General features: G+C 34.9%; 1 protein-coding gene across 1 annotated transcript in view; it reads right to left on the reverse strand.

Moving 5' to 3' along the window:
- LOC134674351 (ATP-binding cassette subfamily G member 4) overlaps positions 1 to 20,280 on the reverse strand; it is a 36,578-nt gene extending 16,298 nt beyond the window's left edge. The window contains exon 1 of the mRNA XM_063532444.1: positions 19,975 to 20,280. Within this exon, the coding sequence (XP_063388514.1) occupies positions 19,975 to 20,218 (244 nt within the window). The 5' untranslated portion in view covers positions 20,219 to 20,280. The remainder of the gene's footprint in view (positions 1 to 19,974) is intronic.
- Between the last annotated feature and the right edge of the window lie 460 nt (positions 20,281 to 20,740).

Consider the following 20,740-nt stretch of genomic DNA (forward strand, 5'->3'; position numbering starts at 1 on the left):
CGCAACAATTTTGTTTATTTTAATAAATTTTACACATGAACATATAATGACCCAGTAATGGGAACCATAATAGCAATGTTTAATGTAGTTTATTTTGATCGTATAATAAAATTGCATGAGACTTTTATTGCTGAAAAAAAGGACTTTTCAAAAACGTTGTCCAAATCATATTGTCCTCTCTTACAGCACTGCTGCATGCATGGGCTCGAAACAAAATTGTCAGTACATTGGCAGAGCCCTATTGCTTTCCCTGGGAATAGCCCTTTTCACATATGTTATAATCCTACCCGACAAAAAAAAAAAAAATCATTATTTTTTTTCTTTTAGTACAAACGGTATTTCTTGTATTTGGATTTAGTTATTGCAGAGTATTACCATATAAAATTAAATTACATTAGTATAAGCATTAAATATTAGTAATTTTTAAACAAAAACATTATTTTTGAACAAACGCGAGAACCTCAAAAAATGGGGTCACCTGACGAAAACATATGCATCGGGGCTCGTAATAATTAAAAAATCCAATAAATTCAATCAATATGCATCGAATCGTGTCAAAATATTTTCCATAATGTCAATATCCAGAGGGGACAATGGGGATTGTGTTTGTATAGAGAAGCGGTGGTCCACTATCCTCTTAACTTAACCCCTTACCGCATAAGTAGCCATATTTGGCAGAATTGGCGGATATGTCCTTCAATTTAAACAAATATTTTTATTACATGCATTAATGGGTTAAGTTTGTTTTTAGTATAGGTAACGAGACTTGAAGTCACGCACACAACAACAAAATCACGTAACGACGCGCGACGGCAAGATTTTGAAATGAGTTTTTTTTGTCGTTCTGATAAAAAGTTGAACCGCCAGCCTCAAGATGCACCAAAAAGTATTTTCGAGGTATTTTTTTATTATTTTTAGCCAATATTCAATACTGTTTTTGCGATTAGTACTCAGCGTAATCATCACCTCAACTCTCCTGGCGATACCTAAGTATACATACGATATTGTTCCCAAATATTTATTCGGTTACTGGCTGGTATTGTCCCGGTTTTAATTTATTTATCGAATGTCGTCGTGTGTGGCGCCGGCCTAAATGTCGCCTAGTAATACAATAAATATAAACAAAAAGTTGCCCAATTTAGCATAGTGACAAGTACCTACATTTAGTGATAATCGGTACAATTCAAACTTAATTTAATTAACTGTGCGCCCCGCTTTTATTCAGGGCCAAGCTGTGTTAGAGAAAACTGATGACGCTTTTTTGGACATAACAAGCAGGTACTCTAATTACTTTTTCGGATGATTTTTTTTAATTGAAAAAGACTGCATATCTACCTGTACATTCGTAACGCTATATTTCCGTTAAAAAATCTGGAACATTTCTGCAAAGAAAATTACGGCAAATTACAAAAGGTAGCCAGAAAGGTTCAAATTTGGTTTGATGTCCCGTAATATTCTTTGAATTTCACATCATTTTCTAAATTATAAAAGCTACTATTTATAGCGCAAAAATACCGAGAAGAGTTGTGCAAGAAGATGTTTTACAAACTCGTATCATTTTCTATTGCACTTTAAGACTTTAACTGTTAATCCTAAGTCAAGACCTTCAGTTGGCATTATACACAAAAATAAACAAAGTACTCAAAGACTTTAAACAAAGTCAGTGACCGCGAGGTCTCCTTTGTGCGCCCGCGCAGCTCCCCTTGTTCTACATCGGTATCAGTTATCAGCTGTCGTGACGTCACGCGTTCACTGACACCGATACGGCCACTGTTTGCCGAAACTCACGCGCACGTGCTGATGCGTTTGCAAAATCCTTTGGTACTTCGTTTTTTGCATTATTTTTCCTAATCAGAACATGATACCCAATATGACCTTAAATGGATTCCCACTAGTTTTGCTACAAATGTATGCGCTTAAACGGATCCCTAATATTTTTGTTACACTATATTCCTGTATACAAAGTCTATAAAAAATAGTAACGGAATGGAAATAAAAATTTTGGGATTTTTTTTCCTTTTAGGATCGAAAGTGCTCGAGATCTTTAATATTGTAGAAATAAGATAACAGTTCTCAAATTAAAACAAAAACAATACAGTTAACAGCAGATCACTGATTGACTAATTGGTGACACCTCTGGAAATAATCATATAGGTAACTAAGTAGGTATGCAATGCAACAACATACTTGCTTATCATACAAAGTCCAAAGTATTATGTCGTTTTAATTACTTTTAATCTAGCCTGCACCTACCTAACCTACACATGTAAATGATAATAGGTCTTTGTGCAACGTGTGGTAGCGGTTATTATAATATATCTCCTTATCTGTGACCTTGGCGTGTAAAAACACGCGTGACAGTGTAAATAAGTAATAATTTATAAGGTCTTTATTTTTAATCGCACCTGTCATCATAATCGTACTTTAGCTCTTAAATGCACACAAAACAATGAAGGCTTGAGTTCTTATTCTAACCCCTGATGTTTAAATAGGTGTAATAATCTGCTTAGGAAAAAAGGGTAAGCGTAAAAATTTTTGACGTTTTCGAATTAGGAATTCATAATTTTCACAAAAAAAATTACAATTCGCACCGCTATAAACTGACTACTTCCTTGTATAGGTACTTAAGATAATAAAAAAAACTAGGTAATACATACAAAAAAAACTTAAATATTGTTTTACTAACTGAAGTCGCAATAATAGTACGGAATATATAGATCGATTATTTCCAATTATCATTCTCGCCTAATATGTGTAAATACTTTTGAAGTCTGTTGCCCTACTTTCGTACAGCGACGTCCTTGCCTTCACAAAAAAGGCATTAAGAACTCCGATTCCGATACACTGTCTAATGTGACGAATCAAGGTTAATACCCATTAAATTAGCATAATTATCTCACAAGCTTTTTGTTGAATGTAGCTCATCGTTTTACTTCTTTATCTCTGTCTAATGATTCACGTGTGTAAATAAAAAGACAAAAATGGTACTTTACTGCTCAGAATTACAATACAAGGTCTTTCGATCTGTCGAAAAAAAGAAGAGTCTCAGGTTTTGTTTCCATTCCGTTACCATTTTTCATAATTTTCTTTAAATGGTAAGAAAATATGTCAATTTTAGAACTCTTTTTTTCTCCTATAGAATTGTAAATTTTTAAAGGGGCATTGTCTTTTATCTTTCAATAAACGGAAATACAATATTAGTACTTATATTTTTGGCATTACAGGCCACTCTTGCAAGTTCCTCTACCTAAGCTATCCAGCTAGTGTGATAAACGCCTTAAATACCTACATACTGCAAACCTCAATTTACTTCTAGCAAATTACTAATAAGTACAGCTTATAATAACTTCTTGTTAGTGCCACGGCTACTAGGGTAACAGAATCGTCACGGCGACCTTCTGTCCAATAAGCAGAAACGCGACACCAAGCAACTTGTTTGTGATTAAAATACTAACTATGTATAGGTATTGTGTATATGGTATTTCGCGAAAAATGCGTTTTATATTATAGCGTGTGTATAGGAGTGGCAATGTTAAAATACTGTTTTTGGCCTCCCAATTTTGGGTCAATCTATTTTGCGAAAGCAGTTTTTCTCATTATCAGTAAACGAATATGTATTGTGTAGCCTTAGGGCTTAGAGGCTTAGACAAACAAATTTACTAATTAGTACAGCTTAAAATGATTAATTATGTCTTGTTAATGCCACGGCTAGGCTACTAGGGTAACAGTATCGTTAAATGACCTTCTGTCCAATAAGCAGAAACGCGACACCAAGCAACTTGTTTGTGATTAAAATGCGTGCCTACTAACTTTATTGTAGGTCTTATATTTCATGCTAAATTACACGTATTTGCATTTATATATTCGTAGTTATACATTATGATTGTTTTAATGTTTTCGCAAGATATTCGCCATAGTTTATAGTGATTTTTTTTTGTAAATTATACAAGTGAAGGAATTCATTAACAATGAGTCCATGCTGTCCACATACTGTCCATGCAATTTTGCAGTTCGCTATACCTAAGTACATACTGACCATAGATTTAGAATATTTTTTATTTAAAGTGTCTTAAAGTCAAATGTTGGTAATGAACATCGACAGTCGAATGTAGCAAAGGATGTCAAGATTGTCAAGTCACAGGGAATTACGAAAAAAATCTGAACCCCTAGTGAGGGGTTCCTTTCACTCGATTTAGCGTTAAGTCTCCTTTTGTATGGGATTTTGAACAGCGATCACGTCACGCTATCGAAGGAAATTAACACTGCAGTCATTAATTTTGAAGCTTATTAAGGTAGAATTTACGTGTCAGTAATACCTAGGTATCCTAACGAAGGGTATAATTGTGAACAACCAAGTAGTTGAGGATATTTAGTGGTAGAGGTTAACGTGCTAAACCTAGTTAGCCTTGAAGGATTCTGACCGCTGGCTTCGCCGTTGAATCTAGGTAATCTAGATTCGCGGAAAAAGAAAAAAAATCACGTCAGTTACCATTCATAACTCGTGTCGATTAAATTTCCTACTTTTCACACTTATATCGTAATTAACATCATTTTGGGCATTTTTATCTTTGTAGATAATTTATTTGTTCATATATTTACTTACCTATATATGTAACATCAGAAAATAATTATTAGTAATTATTGAATGTTAGGTAGGTACATATTTGATTATTATTCAGAGGTTTATTCCAATCTAGTCCAAACGGCAGGAAATGTGTATCTAGATTTATTATTGAGTACTACACACATCCGGTTGTAATATATTTAATCTATTTACTATCATAAGTATGTATCTAACTATTTATTCTAACAAATTAAAGTTTTCAAGTCTCATCGCCTCAATAAAGTCCTAAAAATTCTGCATAGAAAAAAAACATACTATTATACGATGTTATAGGGTGGTCATTTTCGCCATATTAAATCTAAGTGTGTGACCTTTAAAGAGTTTAAAGGATTAAACAATCGGCCATATACATATATGTCATAATGAAAACGATGGAAATTTATTATGATTTAAGTACATACATGCTAATGTTAAACTATTAGGTAAGTATGAGTCAGCGTGAATATGCGAGATACCTAGTGTGTAACATGTAACAGACTCTGTACTTTGAGTTCGCACCCGGTATCCATTTAGCGTGATTCATTACTGGTATTATCATTAACTAAAACATAATATACTGTATTCTATCTGTAAAAATGTTTAGGTATAACGGGTATAACAATCTGTACTTAAATGAAATCTTTATTAAGTACCTAAGGAAGAGCGGTGTCTCCCAACACAGGCAACAATTTGCTTACCGGGAGGCATCATCCCTTAGATCATAATCTTTGTGCATTTTATGAAATAAAGCATTTTGTATTTTGTATCTACAAGCAGGCTTACATAATCGGATCACACACAATACTGTTAGTAGGAACTCGCGTCTTTTCTCTATAAGGTTTTACAACTCTACCTATAATATCTCTGTAAGTATACCTACGTCTAAAACTTAAAATAAAATGTCTTGCAATCCTTGAAGTTGTTTATATTTTAACTATTCGTTACATATGTAGTGCATATAATCCTTTTGCCATCGTATTTTCACGCACGTTTGAATTGGCCTTTTAGTACCTAATAGTCCTAATACTTAATACATTTTTTTAGAATCACCCGAAACTGTTTTACCTATAGTTAATGTAATGTTGGCCTTAACATTACCTATTTACTACTGTTTGTTGTTTAAATATATAGGCACTTAAATCAAATAGTCGGTACATTTATGAGCAAAATCTATACCTATATCTATGTACAAATCTACCTATGTACTCGTACATACAATATCCATGTTGCATATTTGTCTGTAGAGTTAGACCACAATAAGTCTGCAAACTATTTTGATAGTTATGAAACTACACAACGGGACTTAATCGCGTATTTAAGTTTTAAGATAAAACGTTGGCAAGATAGAGCGTTGTGTAGTTTCATAATGTTAAATAATCGTGAAAGTTTAGATCAGTATTTTGATAGTGTTATTATAAATGTCAAACTTCTATGAAATTATGCCGTATAATAACTCTTGCACTGCGTGTGCTATCAAAATCGTTGCAGACTTATTGTGGTTTAACTCTAGCCGCATCGGGAACCAAAAAGGTTGTTCAACATACTAATAGGATTCTAAAGTTTTTGGTGGCAAATCCACACTCTGTCGCTCCAATGGCTGTTAAGCTGTTTTATCTACGAATAGTACATATTTAATAAATAAATATACCAGTTTTACAACTCATGACATATAATATATATGTTTAAGATTACGTCATTTATGACAGAAAGGGCATCAGGTCAATAACATATTCTTTTTTCCCGAAACCGGAATATATCATATTATAATATCGTGTTAACGGCACTCTTGGCATGCTTGATTATGCCAAATTATTATGATTTTGACAATTGTTTTGTGGCGGGGTCATGCATATTTTGAAATAATTAAGCACATTCAACTAAATATGCTTTGGGCCATATCGTCACTAGGAAAAAACCTCGTATCTCGCAGTGCCAACTCAATGAAATGAAGTATAAAGTCAGTCTCGTTCAAAAAGTACTGACTGACTGAACTAGCATGAAAAAAAAAAACAACGGGTTGCACTCCGGGAGTGCCGGCAGAAGTGAATACTCAATTGTGATTGAAATCTGAAGTGTTTGGGCTCACGAATAAAATTATTTCTATTTCTATTCTATTTCTATTCCAATGACATTGTCACAGTTTTTCGATCAGGTCACGTGTCCGTCTTACGTCTTACGAATCTTACGGTCACGTGACCTGTCGCGAGTTTAAAAAATTTCCCCATCACAAAAAGTGCACAGCGCCGCTTAAGAAGTTTTTACTTCAAAAATACGAACGTTTCCGAGAAAATACAATGGAAAAATTATGCACTACATCTGTACAAGGGAATTTAAAGATATTTACAGCGGCGGTAATAACGACGTCGCGCCGCAACAAGTTACCAACACTTTCGACGTGTTGCCTCCCTGTCACACTTGCGTAATAATTTACAAGTGCGACAGAGTGGCAACACAAAGGCCCTCTGACCATGCCATTCCTGTCATCGACCACGACCTATTATTTTAGCATCTACGCGTAACTGCGTCTTAAATGTTTACTGAAAATAAACCTTATTTCAAAGAAATAACGCCTACCAATGATCAGTTATTGATAATTCCTCTTAGCATGTATCTACATGATAATTATTATAAAACAGAAAAAAATCACGAAGTCGCAGATTTCGCTAACATCGTTATCCTTGACCGGATCGATGAATGTTTGGTCAAAGACAGGTAAATGGTAAAGAACGTTTAACTCGTAATAAAGTTTATCATTATCAACGCTACTGCGAAATTTATTATTCCGATATATTTAAAAAATATATGGTTTCATACAAAAGAAAGAATCAAACTTTGTATGCGTTTATTCCTATTCGTAGCGTTCGACTTATTTCTATAAGTTAAGATTATCAATTTGTATGTTTTGACATGAATAATAAATTAAAAAAAATATAATTGCTGATATAGGTACAGATAACAGCAATAGTTGCTAAGCGGGTGAGGTGTTCAAAATGATCTTGACGCGACTTTATTGTTCAGAGAATAAGAGCGTGTCAAGGTAATTTTGAACACCTCGCCCGCGTAGCAACTTCTGCTGCTGACGTATAAGAACGCGGTCAAGTTCAAGTCGAACTTGCACTCCGAGGAATCCGTTCCACTTTTTTATAATGTAATGCTTATTTTTCGCAATTTTTAGGGTTCCGTACCTCAAAAGGAAAAAAACAGAACCGTTATAGGATCACTCGTGTGTCTGTCTGTCTGTCTGTCTGTCTGTCTGCCTGTCCGTCTGTCACAGCCTATTTTCTCCGAAACTAGTGCACCAATTAAGTTGATATTTGGTACACATATGTAAGTTTGTGCCCCAAAGACGGACATGTAACGTAAATAAATGAATTTTAAACATGGGGGCCACTTTTGGGGGGTAAATGAGAAAATCAAAAAATAAAGTTTTTCAAACTAGATCGTGTTACATATCAAATGAAAGAGCTCAATATGAGAATCTTAAACATGTTTTTTTTATAATTTTAGAATAAACAGTTTAGAAGTAATTCAAGAAAATAGGCAAAAAATGACCATTCCCACCCCCCCCCCCCCCTTTATCTCCGAAACTACTGGGTCTAAAATTTTGAAACAAACACATAAAATAGATCTTTCTTTACCTATAGATGACAGGAAAACCTATTAGAAATATATAGTCAAGCGTGAGTCGGACCAATTATATACTTAGTTTTTGATCCAACCCCTACGAGTTTTTTAAAGGCAATTCACTCGCGTTTCACATATATAAAAAAATATATTGTTAAAAATTTTGTAATGTACGGAACCCTTGGAACGCGAAGCCGACTCGCACTTGGCCGGTTTTTTTATTAATTGTTAGGTTTGCAACTACGAGTATACAATCACTACCTCGTATGCTGCCTGCTATAAGGCCACATCTCATTTTTTTCTTTAATAAAGCAAAAATGCCTCATTTGTCTTTTTTTCTCGTTGAGTAATAAATAATTGTCAAGATTTTGCTAACACTAAGTAGCACTTAGTACCCTTGACACTTGATACTTGAGTCATTAAACAATGTTCGACTTTGCTCATTGATCTCACGTTAATTGTTCAAGGCTGCCAACTTGATTGGAAAACCCGACCGCGGCCGCATGTATGTTGACCGCATATGTGTTAATATACGCATCAAACTGGATATGCGAGCGCATTTTGCTGCATGTAGAGTCATATTCATTTGAACTTGGCATTTGTAATCCTGAGAATTGGCTCGAGGACTATTTACAAGCTTTTATTTAATGAGAACGACGCTCTCTAACCCTGATTAAAATAGTAAGCTAAAAGTGCATTCAAATGTTTGATCAATGATCAGATACCGCAATGTACAATATACCAAATGAAAATTGTATGCATGTTTTCTAATCTTTGCTTGATAGGTCCAGTTGTCTCACCATTTTTCTTCTTTTCGCTCGAATTTTTTTATAGGTATTACTATTTCTGGCAACGAAAACTAGTCGCTGTTACTTAAATGTGCATGCCCAATATCATGTTTCATGCCGTTTTAAAATTAAACCATAACATCGATTGTATGGCAGCGGCTATATAGGTTCGTGTGAATCATGAAGTCTCGGGATAGTAATTGTGTTGTCAGATAAACACCACCTTTGTTTGGCCATTTCCTAATGAGCTTCCTCGTCGTATAACTGCATAATATCGGCTTGCGCAGGCGACTCACGTCCGCCACACGTTTTGCGTATTTTGATCTGACACGTGTGTGGCTGAATTCGCATGCTGACTTTATTTTTCTGGTGTCAATTAGGTATATTCAATTTTTTACAAGTATCAAATTTATATGGAACACACTGTTTCAAAACATAGTATAATCAGCACAGAAGCCAGAAATGATTCATATTGAATTCATGGGAATAAATAAGTATATTGCGTTTTAGTAGCTACATAATTAAATATAAATAAATAAAAACCTTTTTCTAAACGGACTTAGGAAGCGACAGAGTGTGGATTCGTCACCATGAACTTTAGAATCCTATAAAAATGTGACGTTTATTTATAGAGACGCTGGTACATTTTTCCGCTTCCCAAGTCTGTGCAGAGTTAAAAAGTTAGTTTCCGAGGTATCGTTTTTGTTTTTTGGCACTAAACATATACCTACGTATGTAAGAAAGAAATTATGTAGTTATCCGATTTCTAATTGATTTAATTACATTCTTGAAACTTCTCGGTAATTTACAGCAAGTAGAAGTTATAGTCTGCCAAGACATTTCCGTCAGTAGAAAAAAGCGGCAAAATAAAAATAAAATAGGCGCGACGAGTTATCAACTCATAGAAAATTAGGATTTCGCGCCTTTTTTTGCTGACAAAGTTATTTGGCCGGCTATACATAATATTTTATTTATTAATCTATGACTGACTTATCCATAACGGATTTATCGAAATGTTAAGTATGTTCTCAAACACTCATTTTTTCCACGAACACTTCTATTTCTGGTTGTATAATGGCTACAATAATGACGGTGTTATAAAACGCTCAATTATTAGGTTAACACAATGTTTTCTGTTTATTCCAGATAACCTCACAAACAGTTCAATGTCCAAGAATCACTAGTATTTATAACTATTATGTGAATGTAATAGACTACGTTGTTGAATCATAAAACAAACAAACGTGGTACTTTAATTTACTGGGCATATAACTATATAACAAAGAATCAGAGACAAAGAAATGTCGCTATCGCGATATATCGTAGATATATGGCGATTGCGCATCGAAATGTGTTGTCCACAATGTTAACTAATGATTCGTAAATAAGTAGTTTTTTATACAATCGTGATATAATGGAGAGCTTTTCAGTCGAGTACCGTGTTTAGGCCAGGAAGCTTGCTGGGTGGTACATTATAGTTCGTTTTTTTTAGCATTAGAAAGAACTTGCAAGAAGGTAAGCGATCTTGACATGCTTTTAATTGAATATCGCTTTTTAAAAATCAAAAGCTATTTCTTATGAAAGGCGAAGAATATAAATGATCGTATTAGATTCATAATTGTTACATATTTGCCGTGACTTATTTTTAAAACGTGTTTTTCAATTAAAATACACATCAAGATTGTTTACCTTTTTTCTAATGCTAAAAAAACGAACTTTAAGTACAGTGGTAATGCACAATGTACAGTACACTGGTACATAAGATTGTACATTATTTTTAAGTAGCAATACATGTTTAGCCACAAATGGCATGCAAAATTAAATTTGACACATGTAATAAATATTTAATGTAAAACAACATGCTATACCTACCTATGACTAGTACACGTCTAACGACAAATGCAAATAAATCAACAGAAAGTTACTTAAGTACATTTATTGATGAAGTTATATACTTTTTTTCTCATAAACATAAGAGCCAATAATCTACATTTATACAGTTATTTGATACGAGCATTACGAGCCCTACATAAAAATGTAAAGTCAGCTCTACATAAATATATATTATACATTTTATATTAGAAGCACCAAAACAAAGAACCATTGAGACAAATACACAATAATTGGGTAAAATTGGCGGCATCCTATCGAAGGGGGAAAAGTATAGATTACCTCCCACTGGCTCCTTCATTATGGAGCGTATCGTCGCCGAGCGGACCCCACGGGCGTACCCAAGATGACAATCGCATACCCATAAACGTTACATTAAGTACATTACCTATTTAAATTTCGAATGCTGGTTTTTATAGTTAACGAAACCTCACTTGGCTAAGCCTTCATGCCCCCTGAGTGATACCTACATGAAAAAACCGGGACAACGCTAGAAAGATTATGTATAACGTTGTATTTGACACAGGGACCGTATAACCGGTTTTATTAAATACCTGTATATAAACTGTCAAACGAATACCGGTTAAAATGTTATACCTATATTCGAATTAGAGGTATTGCTGTCATTCCGTTTTTGTCTTTATCGCTAAACTACACTAATTGACATAATGAAATACCGGTATTCATTAATACCTCAATAATAACAGGTATTCAGTATACCGGTAATGGTTATCGTATTTAATACCGGTATTCATTGCACTTGATCAAAGAGTAACCAAAAACTTTGCGACAAGAGGTTAAAGTTTTTGTTAAGTCCTCATGCTAATATTGATCGCTGTACAAGCGAAATATTTCATAATTTATGAGCGTAGCAAGTGGTTCGAAATTGCGACCGTTTCAAAGCACGAGGTTAATGAATGAATTAATGAAAAGAATTAACCCCAGAAAACATTTCCATATGAAATATGAGCGCCGCGCCGGCGCGCCGCCGCCGCCATCAAAATTTTCGCGCCGCCGCCGCCGCCAAAATTTTCGCGTCGCCGCTGCCGACACTGCGCTATCGCCGTGGCATCGGCGTGACCTTGTTAGATACTAGAGTCTGTCTAAGCTAACTTTGCACCGATTTGAACAGAACAAAGTGAGGGAGTGTTATTATAATATAAACGTCATATTTTCATAGAAATTTGACATTAACGATGTAAATATCATCGTTCATCGTTCACACGTTGTCGTTGCAAATGCTATGCAGATTAGTTTGATCGGGAATTTATTGCTTTTATATAAGGTGCTAACAAATTAGGTACCGATATTTTAAGAGATGGTACTTTATTATATAAAAACAATTAACTTTAAATAGAAATCAAGAAAACTTTTCATATCATATTTTTGTTTTATTTACCGAACAAAATAATAAATTAGAATTATATTAAAAAAATTAATTAAAAATAATCATTACGTGCATTTAACCACATAAAGAAAAAATACATAGAGTGCTCATGCTCACTCCATACATCAGTTTTGGTACCAAAAATACTATTGTTTTCGTAGTCAACATCTAGTATCGAGTAACGGAATTATCAGTACTGCTACTTGACAATAGATGTTGCACCGACCGAAATGTCTAATGCTCAACAACTTTCAGCGAATATTAAACAAGGATTATCTGGAACTTATTTTCAACTCCTTCTGCTTTAATATTAGTTGTAAATAGTTGTTCAATACAATTTTCGTGAGTCGCGACATTTGAGACATCTAGTATCAAGTAGCGGTACTGATAATCCCGCTACTGGATGCTAAATGTCAACTACGAAAATAATAGTCTTTTTGGTACCAAAACTGATGTACGGAGTGAGCACTCTATGCTTACTATATTTGTCTATGATTTAACTGACAAGATGTTTAACACTTTCTGTTTTGTCAACAATTGTTTGTGTTAAATGTCATTATCATCAACGTGTCATTTCATTTATCAACGTGAAGTGGCCAGTTAAAAAGAGGACTCATTTAATTATCTCATTAACAGGGTGTTTTTACGTAGCAAATTTGTTTTCCAATTTTCTCAAAAAAACATAAAACCTAAATGTTTCATACTTAAATATATTCCAGGAGTCGAGTATTATCAGCTGTAAAAATATTGGTAGCTAATTTGTTAGCATCTTATATTAAGTTCGGATATATAAATTTTTTGGCTAATATATATTAGACTGCATGCTTTCTCTTGTCTATGCTTAAGCTAAACATGTGGCAGTAGTTAGCGATTCGGTGGCCAGGCAATGTCAATGAATAAGAAATAGGTGATATGGAGCCTAACCTACTACGTCTATTCCAGAACATATCCTCAACAATTGCATGTAAAGGTATGAGCACGATAGTTGAAGTCACGCACACAACAATAAAATCATGTAATGACAGTGAGATTTTGAAATTAATATTCTTTTTAGGGTTCCGTATTTCGTACCAATATCAAGTTGATATCAACTGTAAAAAAGTTTCTTGAAGGTTTTTTTTATAGGCTTTTAATATCGTACGTTTAAGTCGCATTCACTCATTGATTCATTCATACTATTTTTGCGATTAGTAGGTACTCTGTGCGAGCAGTGTGTGTAATCATTCACCTCTCCTGGCGATACGTACATAACCCTAAATAACTATTATATTTGACTATAGCTACCCGCACTGACTTCGCACGGATAACACAAAACATTAACAAATTGTACACCTAAACTAAAGCTTCCTCAAAAATCTTTCTATTGATAGCTGAAATCCGCATGACAATCAGTTGAGTAGGTTTTGAGTTCATCGTGAACATACATTCATACAGTTACAGACAGACGCGGCGGGGGACTTTGTTTTATAATGTGTAGTGAATTAGTGATAGATTCAATTAACAGTAACCTCACAATATAAAGATGTTCATTGTGCTGCTTATCTACAGTTCATGGCATGAAAAACTTTTTTCCTACCATAATTCAATAAATAATCCTTGAAATTAAAAGGTTTGAATTATCTTCGCATAAACCAAGTTTTCAAGGCTACGCCGCCGATTCGCCGCCACCGCCAACCAATTTTGACCGGCGAACCGTCGCCGGCTAAATGCCTATCGGGCGGCGCTAGACGTGCGCGCCGGTCGAAAATAATTGGGCAACGGCGCGCCACCTAAAAATCCACGGCGGCGGCGTGGAATTTTTCAACTTTTCAATATTAAGACGTATAATGAAAAGTCATGCTTAACCCTTAAATCGACAAGGGAAAAAAAAATCTTAAAAACTGTGTTAGTATCATTTTTTTGGTGTTATTATCTTATTAGGTATGTGGTTGTTTATTGTAGAAAAATCATGAAAAAAATCTATTTATAATAGTTTCGAAAAAAACATAGGTATGACAAATATGTTGGATGTTGCCAGGTTCGGTGTAAATAAAAAGATACGCCGCATAATGAAAAGACGTCTAGTATTTTGGACGTTGCCGAATATACAGTACTTTATATGCATGAGGTTTTTTTTTGTCAATATCATGTTTTTTTTAAATTAATATAGAATAATTGCATTTTAATTATAAATACACTTACTGATAATGTCAACTTATAAACTAAAGTAAAACCTATTATTTTTATATTTTTCCAAAAAGTTTATAGCTCGTAGGTGGTAAAATTTTACCAGTCATTGGCGTCATTTTATTAACATTAAATCAAACTTAGCGGGGTATCGTAGGATGCAGCAACATCTGAACAATGGTATACAATAATGCATGTAATTTTATCAATATTTTCGTAAGAAATTTCTTAAATGAAATCGGGTCTGTCTCTTGATGTCTTGATGAACGCACAGGAAAAAAAATCCGTAATAATATTTTTTTATCTATTTGGTTCATTACGTTGTAATACGACAAATAATGACTTAGTATGGTGTTGGTGCGACATAAAATAGTAGAAATTCAATTATATAACCAGAAAAATTCCGTAAGTACGTAATTATTGCCATTTTTAAGTAAGTATTTTACGTCAATAATGTGAGAGTTACGTACGAGCCCTGATGCAAATGATTTCGTCTAGTTCCGCGCAACAATTTTGTTTATTTTAATAAATTTTACACATGAACATATAATGACCCAGTAATGGGAACCATAATAGCAATGTTTAATGTAGTTTATTTTGATCGTATAATAAAATTGCACGAGACTTTTATTGCTGAAAAAAAGGAGTTTTCAAAAACGTTGTCCAAATCATATTGTCCTCTCTTACAGCACTGCTGCATGCATGGGCTCGAAACAAAATTTTCAGTACATTGGCAGAGCCCTATTGCTTTCTCTGGTAATAGCCCTTTTCACATATGTTGTAATCCTACCCGTCAAAAAAAAAAAAAAAACATTATTTTTTTTCTTTCAGTACAAACGGTATTTCTTGTATTTGGATTTAGTTATTGCAGAGTATTACCATATAAAATTAAATTACATTAATATAAGCATTAAATATTAGTAATTTTTAAACAAAAACATTATTTTTGAACAAACGCGAGAACCTCAAAAAGTGGGGTCACCTGACGAAAACATATGCATCGGGGCTCGTAGGAAGTGGCGCCCGCAATAATTTTCAACTATTTCTTATCGGACTATAACCTATTACATATTTTAACGCTGCATAATACGGTCTTATAAAAAAATATTCGGCGCGAATTTTAAACTACCGGCGGCGGCGGCGGCGCGCGGACTCCTTATGGCGGCGGCGCGCACGTCTAATCGGCGCTCATATCTTTGAGATTATAAACTACATACATAATAAAATACAATTAAATCAACAATAAAAAAACAATTAAAAGAATCAAATGAACGCTATTAAATATTTATCCATCAAAATCATCACCTAACAGCTAATTTCACCAGCAACATGAAAACGGGCATTCTAAGATCCGAATCTTAAGTATTTACAACTTTACAAGCGGGCCGGACAATGTCCTTGACGAGTAGCGAAGGAACGAATCGTGGTACTACTACAACCGGTATTGGGACTTACTTATTACCGGTAATAGCTTTAGGAGTAAACTATCAAATAGTGGTATTTGTTGTCAATTGGCTAAACCGATAACACTATTGAATACCGGTATTCGAATACCTCTATTCGGAGCTTAAGTGATATAAATACCCAAATTCAAATTACACCGGTTATACCTCAATAATAACCTGTAGTCAGAATACCGGTAACGGTCCCTGATTTGACAACCAAGACTATAATTTAAACTAAAGTTCTTATCATAATATCGATGACGAACTGAGATATAAGGCGTAAAAATCAGATTTCGATAAGGCTGGCATAAAAATGCAATAAATTATTTTTGCCTGAATATTCCGGCAGTACGGCAATACTAAATACAAGTACAATTATTACCTATATTAGGGCCACAAAAAATTACATCACACTGCATATAGTATGGTTTCAATTAGTTTTTTCGTAATAATTAATCACTTGTCTCTTTAGTTAACTGATATTGATACTTGAAATAATCAGTACAGAACGTCTAACTGACTTTAATCATACTTATTCAACTAAATCCAAGATTGTTAGTTTATTAAATACTTTATAGTACCTATATTTTACAAAATGCGAGAACTTGTGGAAGTAATCTATGTTAAAACATTCACATACAATAAAGAGGACGAATATCGGAATTATCGAAGTATCCTTGACTCGCGTGAAAATTGTGAAATTAATTTGTAATGAATTTAATCCGAAGATAAAATAAATACGTATCAACTCTCTTACTATGAAGTAATACTTCATTATCTAATCAAATTCACCTCGAAATATTTAATACGAGATAAGCTATATCCGTAAGGCGTGAAAAGAATTTCTATGCACATTTTCATTTGTTAAGCATAAATACGGATTGAGTAAGAAAAAAATACTTCATCAAATTATTATTATTTTGGGTACAATCGGACGAGTCCCATACTGTTTTTTTCTGAATATTTAGAAAGTTGTAGCATAAAACTATCCTAATGGAAGGGAATCAAAAACAATGGTTCTCTTCTCCGTTCCGCTGGATACAACCAATGTGGGAAGGCATCGTATATATTTTTTGCTGTGTCTCCCACATGGTAATTTAAATAATAATAGTCCGTTACGAGTCAGTCAAGTGTGTGAAGACAAAACCGCATACACCTTGCGTTGGTGCACTCAATGCACATACATACCTATATATATATATACAATTATACATATTGTATATTATTAGGTACGTATATGCATGGATCTCGTTACCTAGCGTATTTGCGGATTAACGATATATTTCATAAAACTAAGCAGTGAATTTTAATTTATGTGTAACCTTAATTTTCACATTTTATCATTTTCGCCGCCACGTCAAGTTCTCATGATTTTGCGACAAAATAGTTAACGAACCATTACCTTTGGGTATAATAACTGTTTTTGCTCCCCATACCCCAGAAAACACCCTTTACAAGTTTTACAACCAAGTGGTCTTTGAAAACTGAATATATGTATGGCTCCGCCATTTTGAAATATTTCCACAAATTAAATCCACATAAAAAATAATAAACATAGAACCTGCTTACAAAATTTCACGAGAATCGGTTAGTAGAAAATTGCTACTTCTAAAGGAGAACGTCCGACTGATCTGACCTTACTAACGCCCTGACACTAATTTTAATAAACGTCAAAAATTAGATCTCGATACGATATGGATCGGATCTGTCAGTGTCAAAAGCGACGTTTATTTGAACAATAACGTCACTTTTGACACTGACATATCTAATCCATATCGTATCTAGACAATATTACGTCGACGTACCTACACAATCTTAAACTTCGATTTGGGCCGTAAAGCATTTTTGTCCAAGTTGTTCGCTAAGATCAACGGAGACCTTCACTAACACTCGGTCAATACAAACTTATCAAATCGTGTCTAACTCGTACACTAAGCACTCAAGTCATTAATGTCATTAAGTCATTATTTACAACTGCTCTACCAATTATCATTCAAATGTATTGAAGATAAGAGGATAGGTATTTAACGTTCGGTTACATGTCAAGAAGTCGTGTTTTTGCGTTTAGGTATTTTACAAGGTTTTACATTAGCTTTGAGTACTCGCTACTCGCTCGCTTCGTGTACTAGTATTTGATACTTAGAATTTTAAGAATTGAAAACGGCTGAGTTTCTATTGAAATCTATACGAAAAGTTACCAGTTTTTAATGCTTCTCAGTACGACACAGTAGTACTTACCTACTTATTGTACTTATATCATCATCATCATCATCCTGTCCTGGCCGTTTCGGTCTTGGCGACTACGTACATTATATACGTAGTTGCTGTACAGCTTTTTTTTAAATAAAATTTGTAAATATTTGTTACTTAGAATTTTGAGCATTAAAAACGACCGAAATTCTATTGGAAGTTACTAGTTTTTAATACTTGTCAGTTTAATCGTTTAAAACAATTGAAATTGCATTAAAGTTTGTTTTTAAACAGTTCCAATGAGTCTATCGACGTCACGTATGCGTATGTTGTGACGACATTAAACTAACTTTTTAAACAATAAAGACACGGAATATTAAGTTATTAAATAAGAAATCATCATCATCATCATCATCATCATCATCTCAGCCATATGACGTCCACTGCTGAACATAGGCCTCCCCCTTTGGGGGTGAATGCCATAATCGCCACGCTTGGCAGGCGGGTTGGCGATCGCAGTCGAGTACAGCGAAATTGAGGGACGCTGCTGCCCGTCTACCGGTGGCCTTGGACGTGGTTTAAGGGCATACCCGGAATAATACGAGTAATAAATACCGGGGTAATAAGAAATACTTCATATTATCTATTAAGTTGTTTATAATCGCACTTGATACCTATCATTAGTTCCTAAGCACGAGTTATCTAGGTCCGGTTGTAATATCTAACGCTAGATGACCTTAAAAGCGACCTTTGGTTCTGATTAGCGAGCTATCTCGGCATTCATTAAGATATTTGCGTCATCTTGAGGAAATTGCAATAATTAGAGGATATTTGACCTATTGAGGACAGAGTTATTATTTTTCATTAGATTCGGTACGGCCAACGGTATTTAGGACGACCAACAGGACGGTGCCCAGTTGGTCGACCCAAGTAGGCCCTTTTGGCTGCCCGATCTTCACCCATCTATTCGAGATGAGGCTTTAGAGTCGAGGCAGATCTCCGTGAGCTCGGCGTCGGCGAAAGCTGGCGGGATACCGCTCTGGACCGATCAAAGTGGCGTGCTCTTGTGTTGGAGGCCAAGACTCATTTTGGGTCACCGCGTCAACCAAGTAAGTAAGTAGTAGATTCGTTACGGTGACAACTGTCATCTCCATACAATTTTAGTCCATTTAGAGTCTGTGCCGAAAGCGAAGAGTCGTGGAATATAAGAGAATCAATACGTTCTATGACTCTTCTCTTACCACACAGACTCTACCCAAGCTACTCGTATGTGAAAAATACTGAGAAGATACGTTTTGACTTAAAATAATATAAGAGAGAATGTATTAGTTTAGTGAAATTGGGGTTAAAAACAATATATTACTTACTTATATTAAAGTGCCGAGGACTTGTCGATATTTTATAAAATAAAGGTACTTAGTTACCAAATAGTGGCATTGCCTGGCTTGAAAAAACAGTGATTCTTTATCAAATGGCTGTGTAAGTTGTATTACAACTTTTAACGGTCACACTTTAAACAGTTACCCTATTTCCATTTTATTATGAATTAGATATGGATAGAGGTTTGGTAGACTATCAGTTTTTTAGGTCAGGCAAAGCCGGGAAGACGTTTACGGTAGTAAGTGTTCTATAGTCAACGTGTTTCAATTTTAAAATAGGTATCAAATACGTAATGTACTCGCCCAATGTTTATTATAAGTACTTATTTTAAACTTCATAATCTTTTTAAGTTATGTCGGTACTCTAAAGCAACTTCACTGTGGTTTTATAAAATTTCAAACACCAGTAAAATGATATATCACGTTTTTCAAATGCGCATTCAAACTACAAACGCCGCGTGCTTTTTAGCAATCATCGCGTATAAAAAATATAAATAAATACCTTTATTAATTCCAAGTTTGACTGTACACGTTATGTTGCTGAAGTGGATATCCACGGCTTCCCGCTCAGGCACCCTTGACAGTCCTTGCGGGGCAGCTTGGGTCATTGTTGCCGCGGCAGGAACTGCAGAAGCAGGAGCGGCGGGAGCAGCTGAGGCAGGTATTGCCGCAGGAGCTGGCAGCACCACACCATCAGAACTGAACGCGACACTCTTGTCGACAATTTCTGCTCCGGCGAGCATCATTTTCGTTTCGAAATTCGCGCGTGCGTAACGCGTGCGCGCTGGCGAATGTCGCGCGGGCGAGTGCGCGAGCGACCATCGACCATCTGTCAACAGCTGTTGTTTTTACTTCGCCAACGGTCTTTTTCCTGACCAGAATAGCGTCAAGTGCTAAGTTAGTGAAATAAGAGGTCTAAATAGACTGGTTTTGTGGATGATTGTTGTGTGAATGTCTTAGCACCCTTTGTCCGCAAGATAATCGACTTAAGACGAAAGTGGAGGACCCGCGCGAAATCGTGTTTTCATACAAACGTGGTCCTCATTTTCCTCTCTGGATATTAACATTATTGAAAATGTTTTGACACAATTTGCTGCATATCAACCACAGCTACCTATGCTATTAGAGTCGGACCAAAAAAGTATGCAGCGGATTTGATAGCCCACGCAGTGCAAGTGTCATTTATACGTCATAATTTCAAGAAGACTGTTCTTGGTCTGACTCTATAAGAGTTAGGAAGCATTTAATTTTTTTTATGAAATTTGTTT

The sequence above is a fragment of the Cydia fagiglandana genome, chromosome 1, assembly GCF_963556715.1.
Source record: "Cydia fagiglandana chromosome 1, ilCydFagi1.1, whole genome shotgun sequence".
Taxonomy (NCBI): Eukaryota; Metazoa; Arthropoda; class Insecta; order Lepidoptera; family Tortricidae; genus Cydia; species Cydia fagiglandana.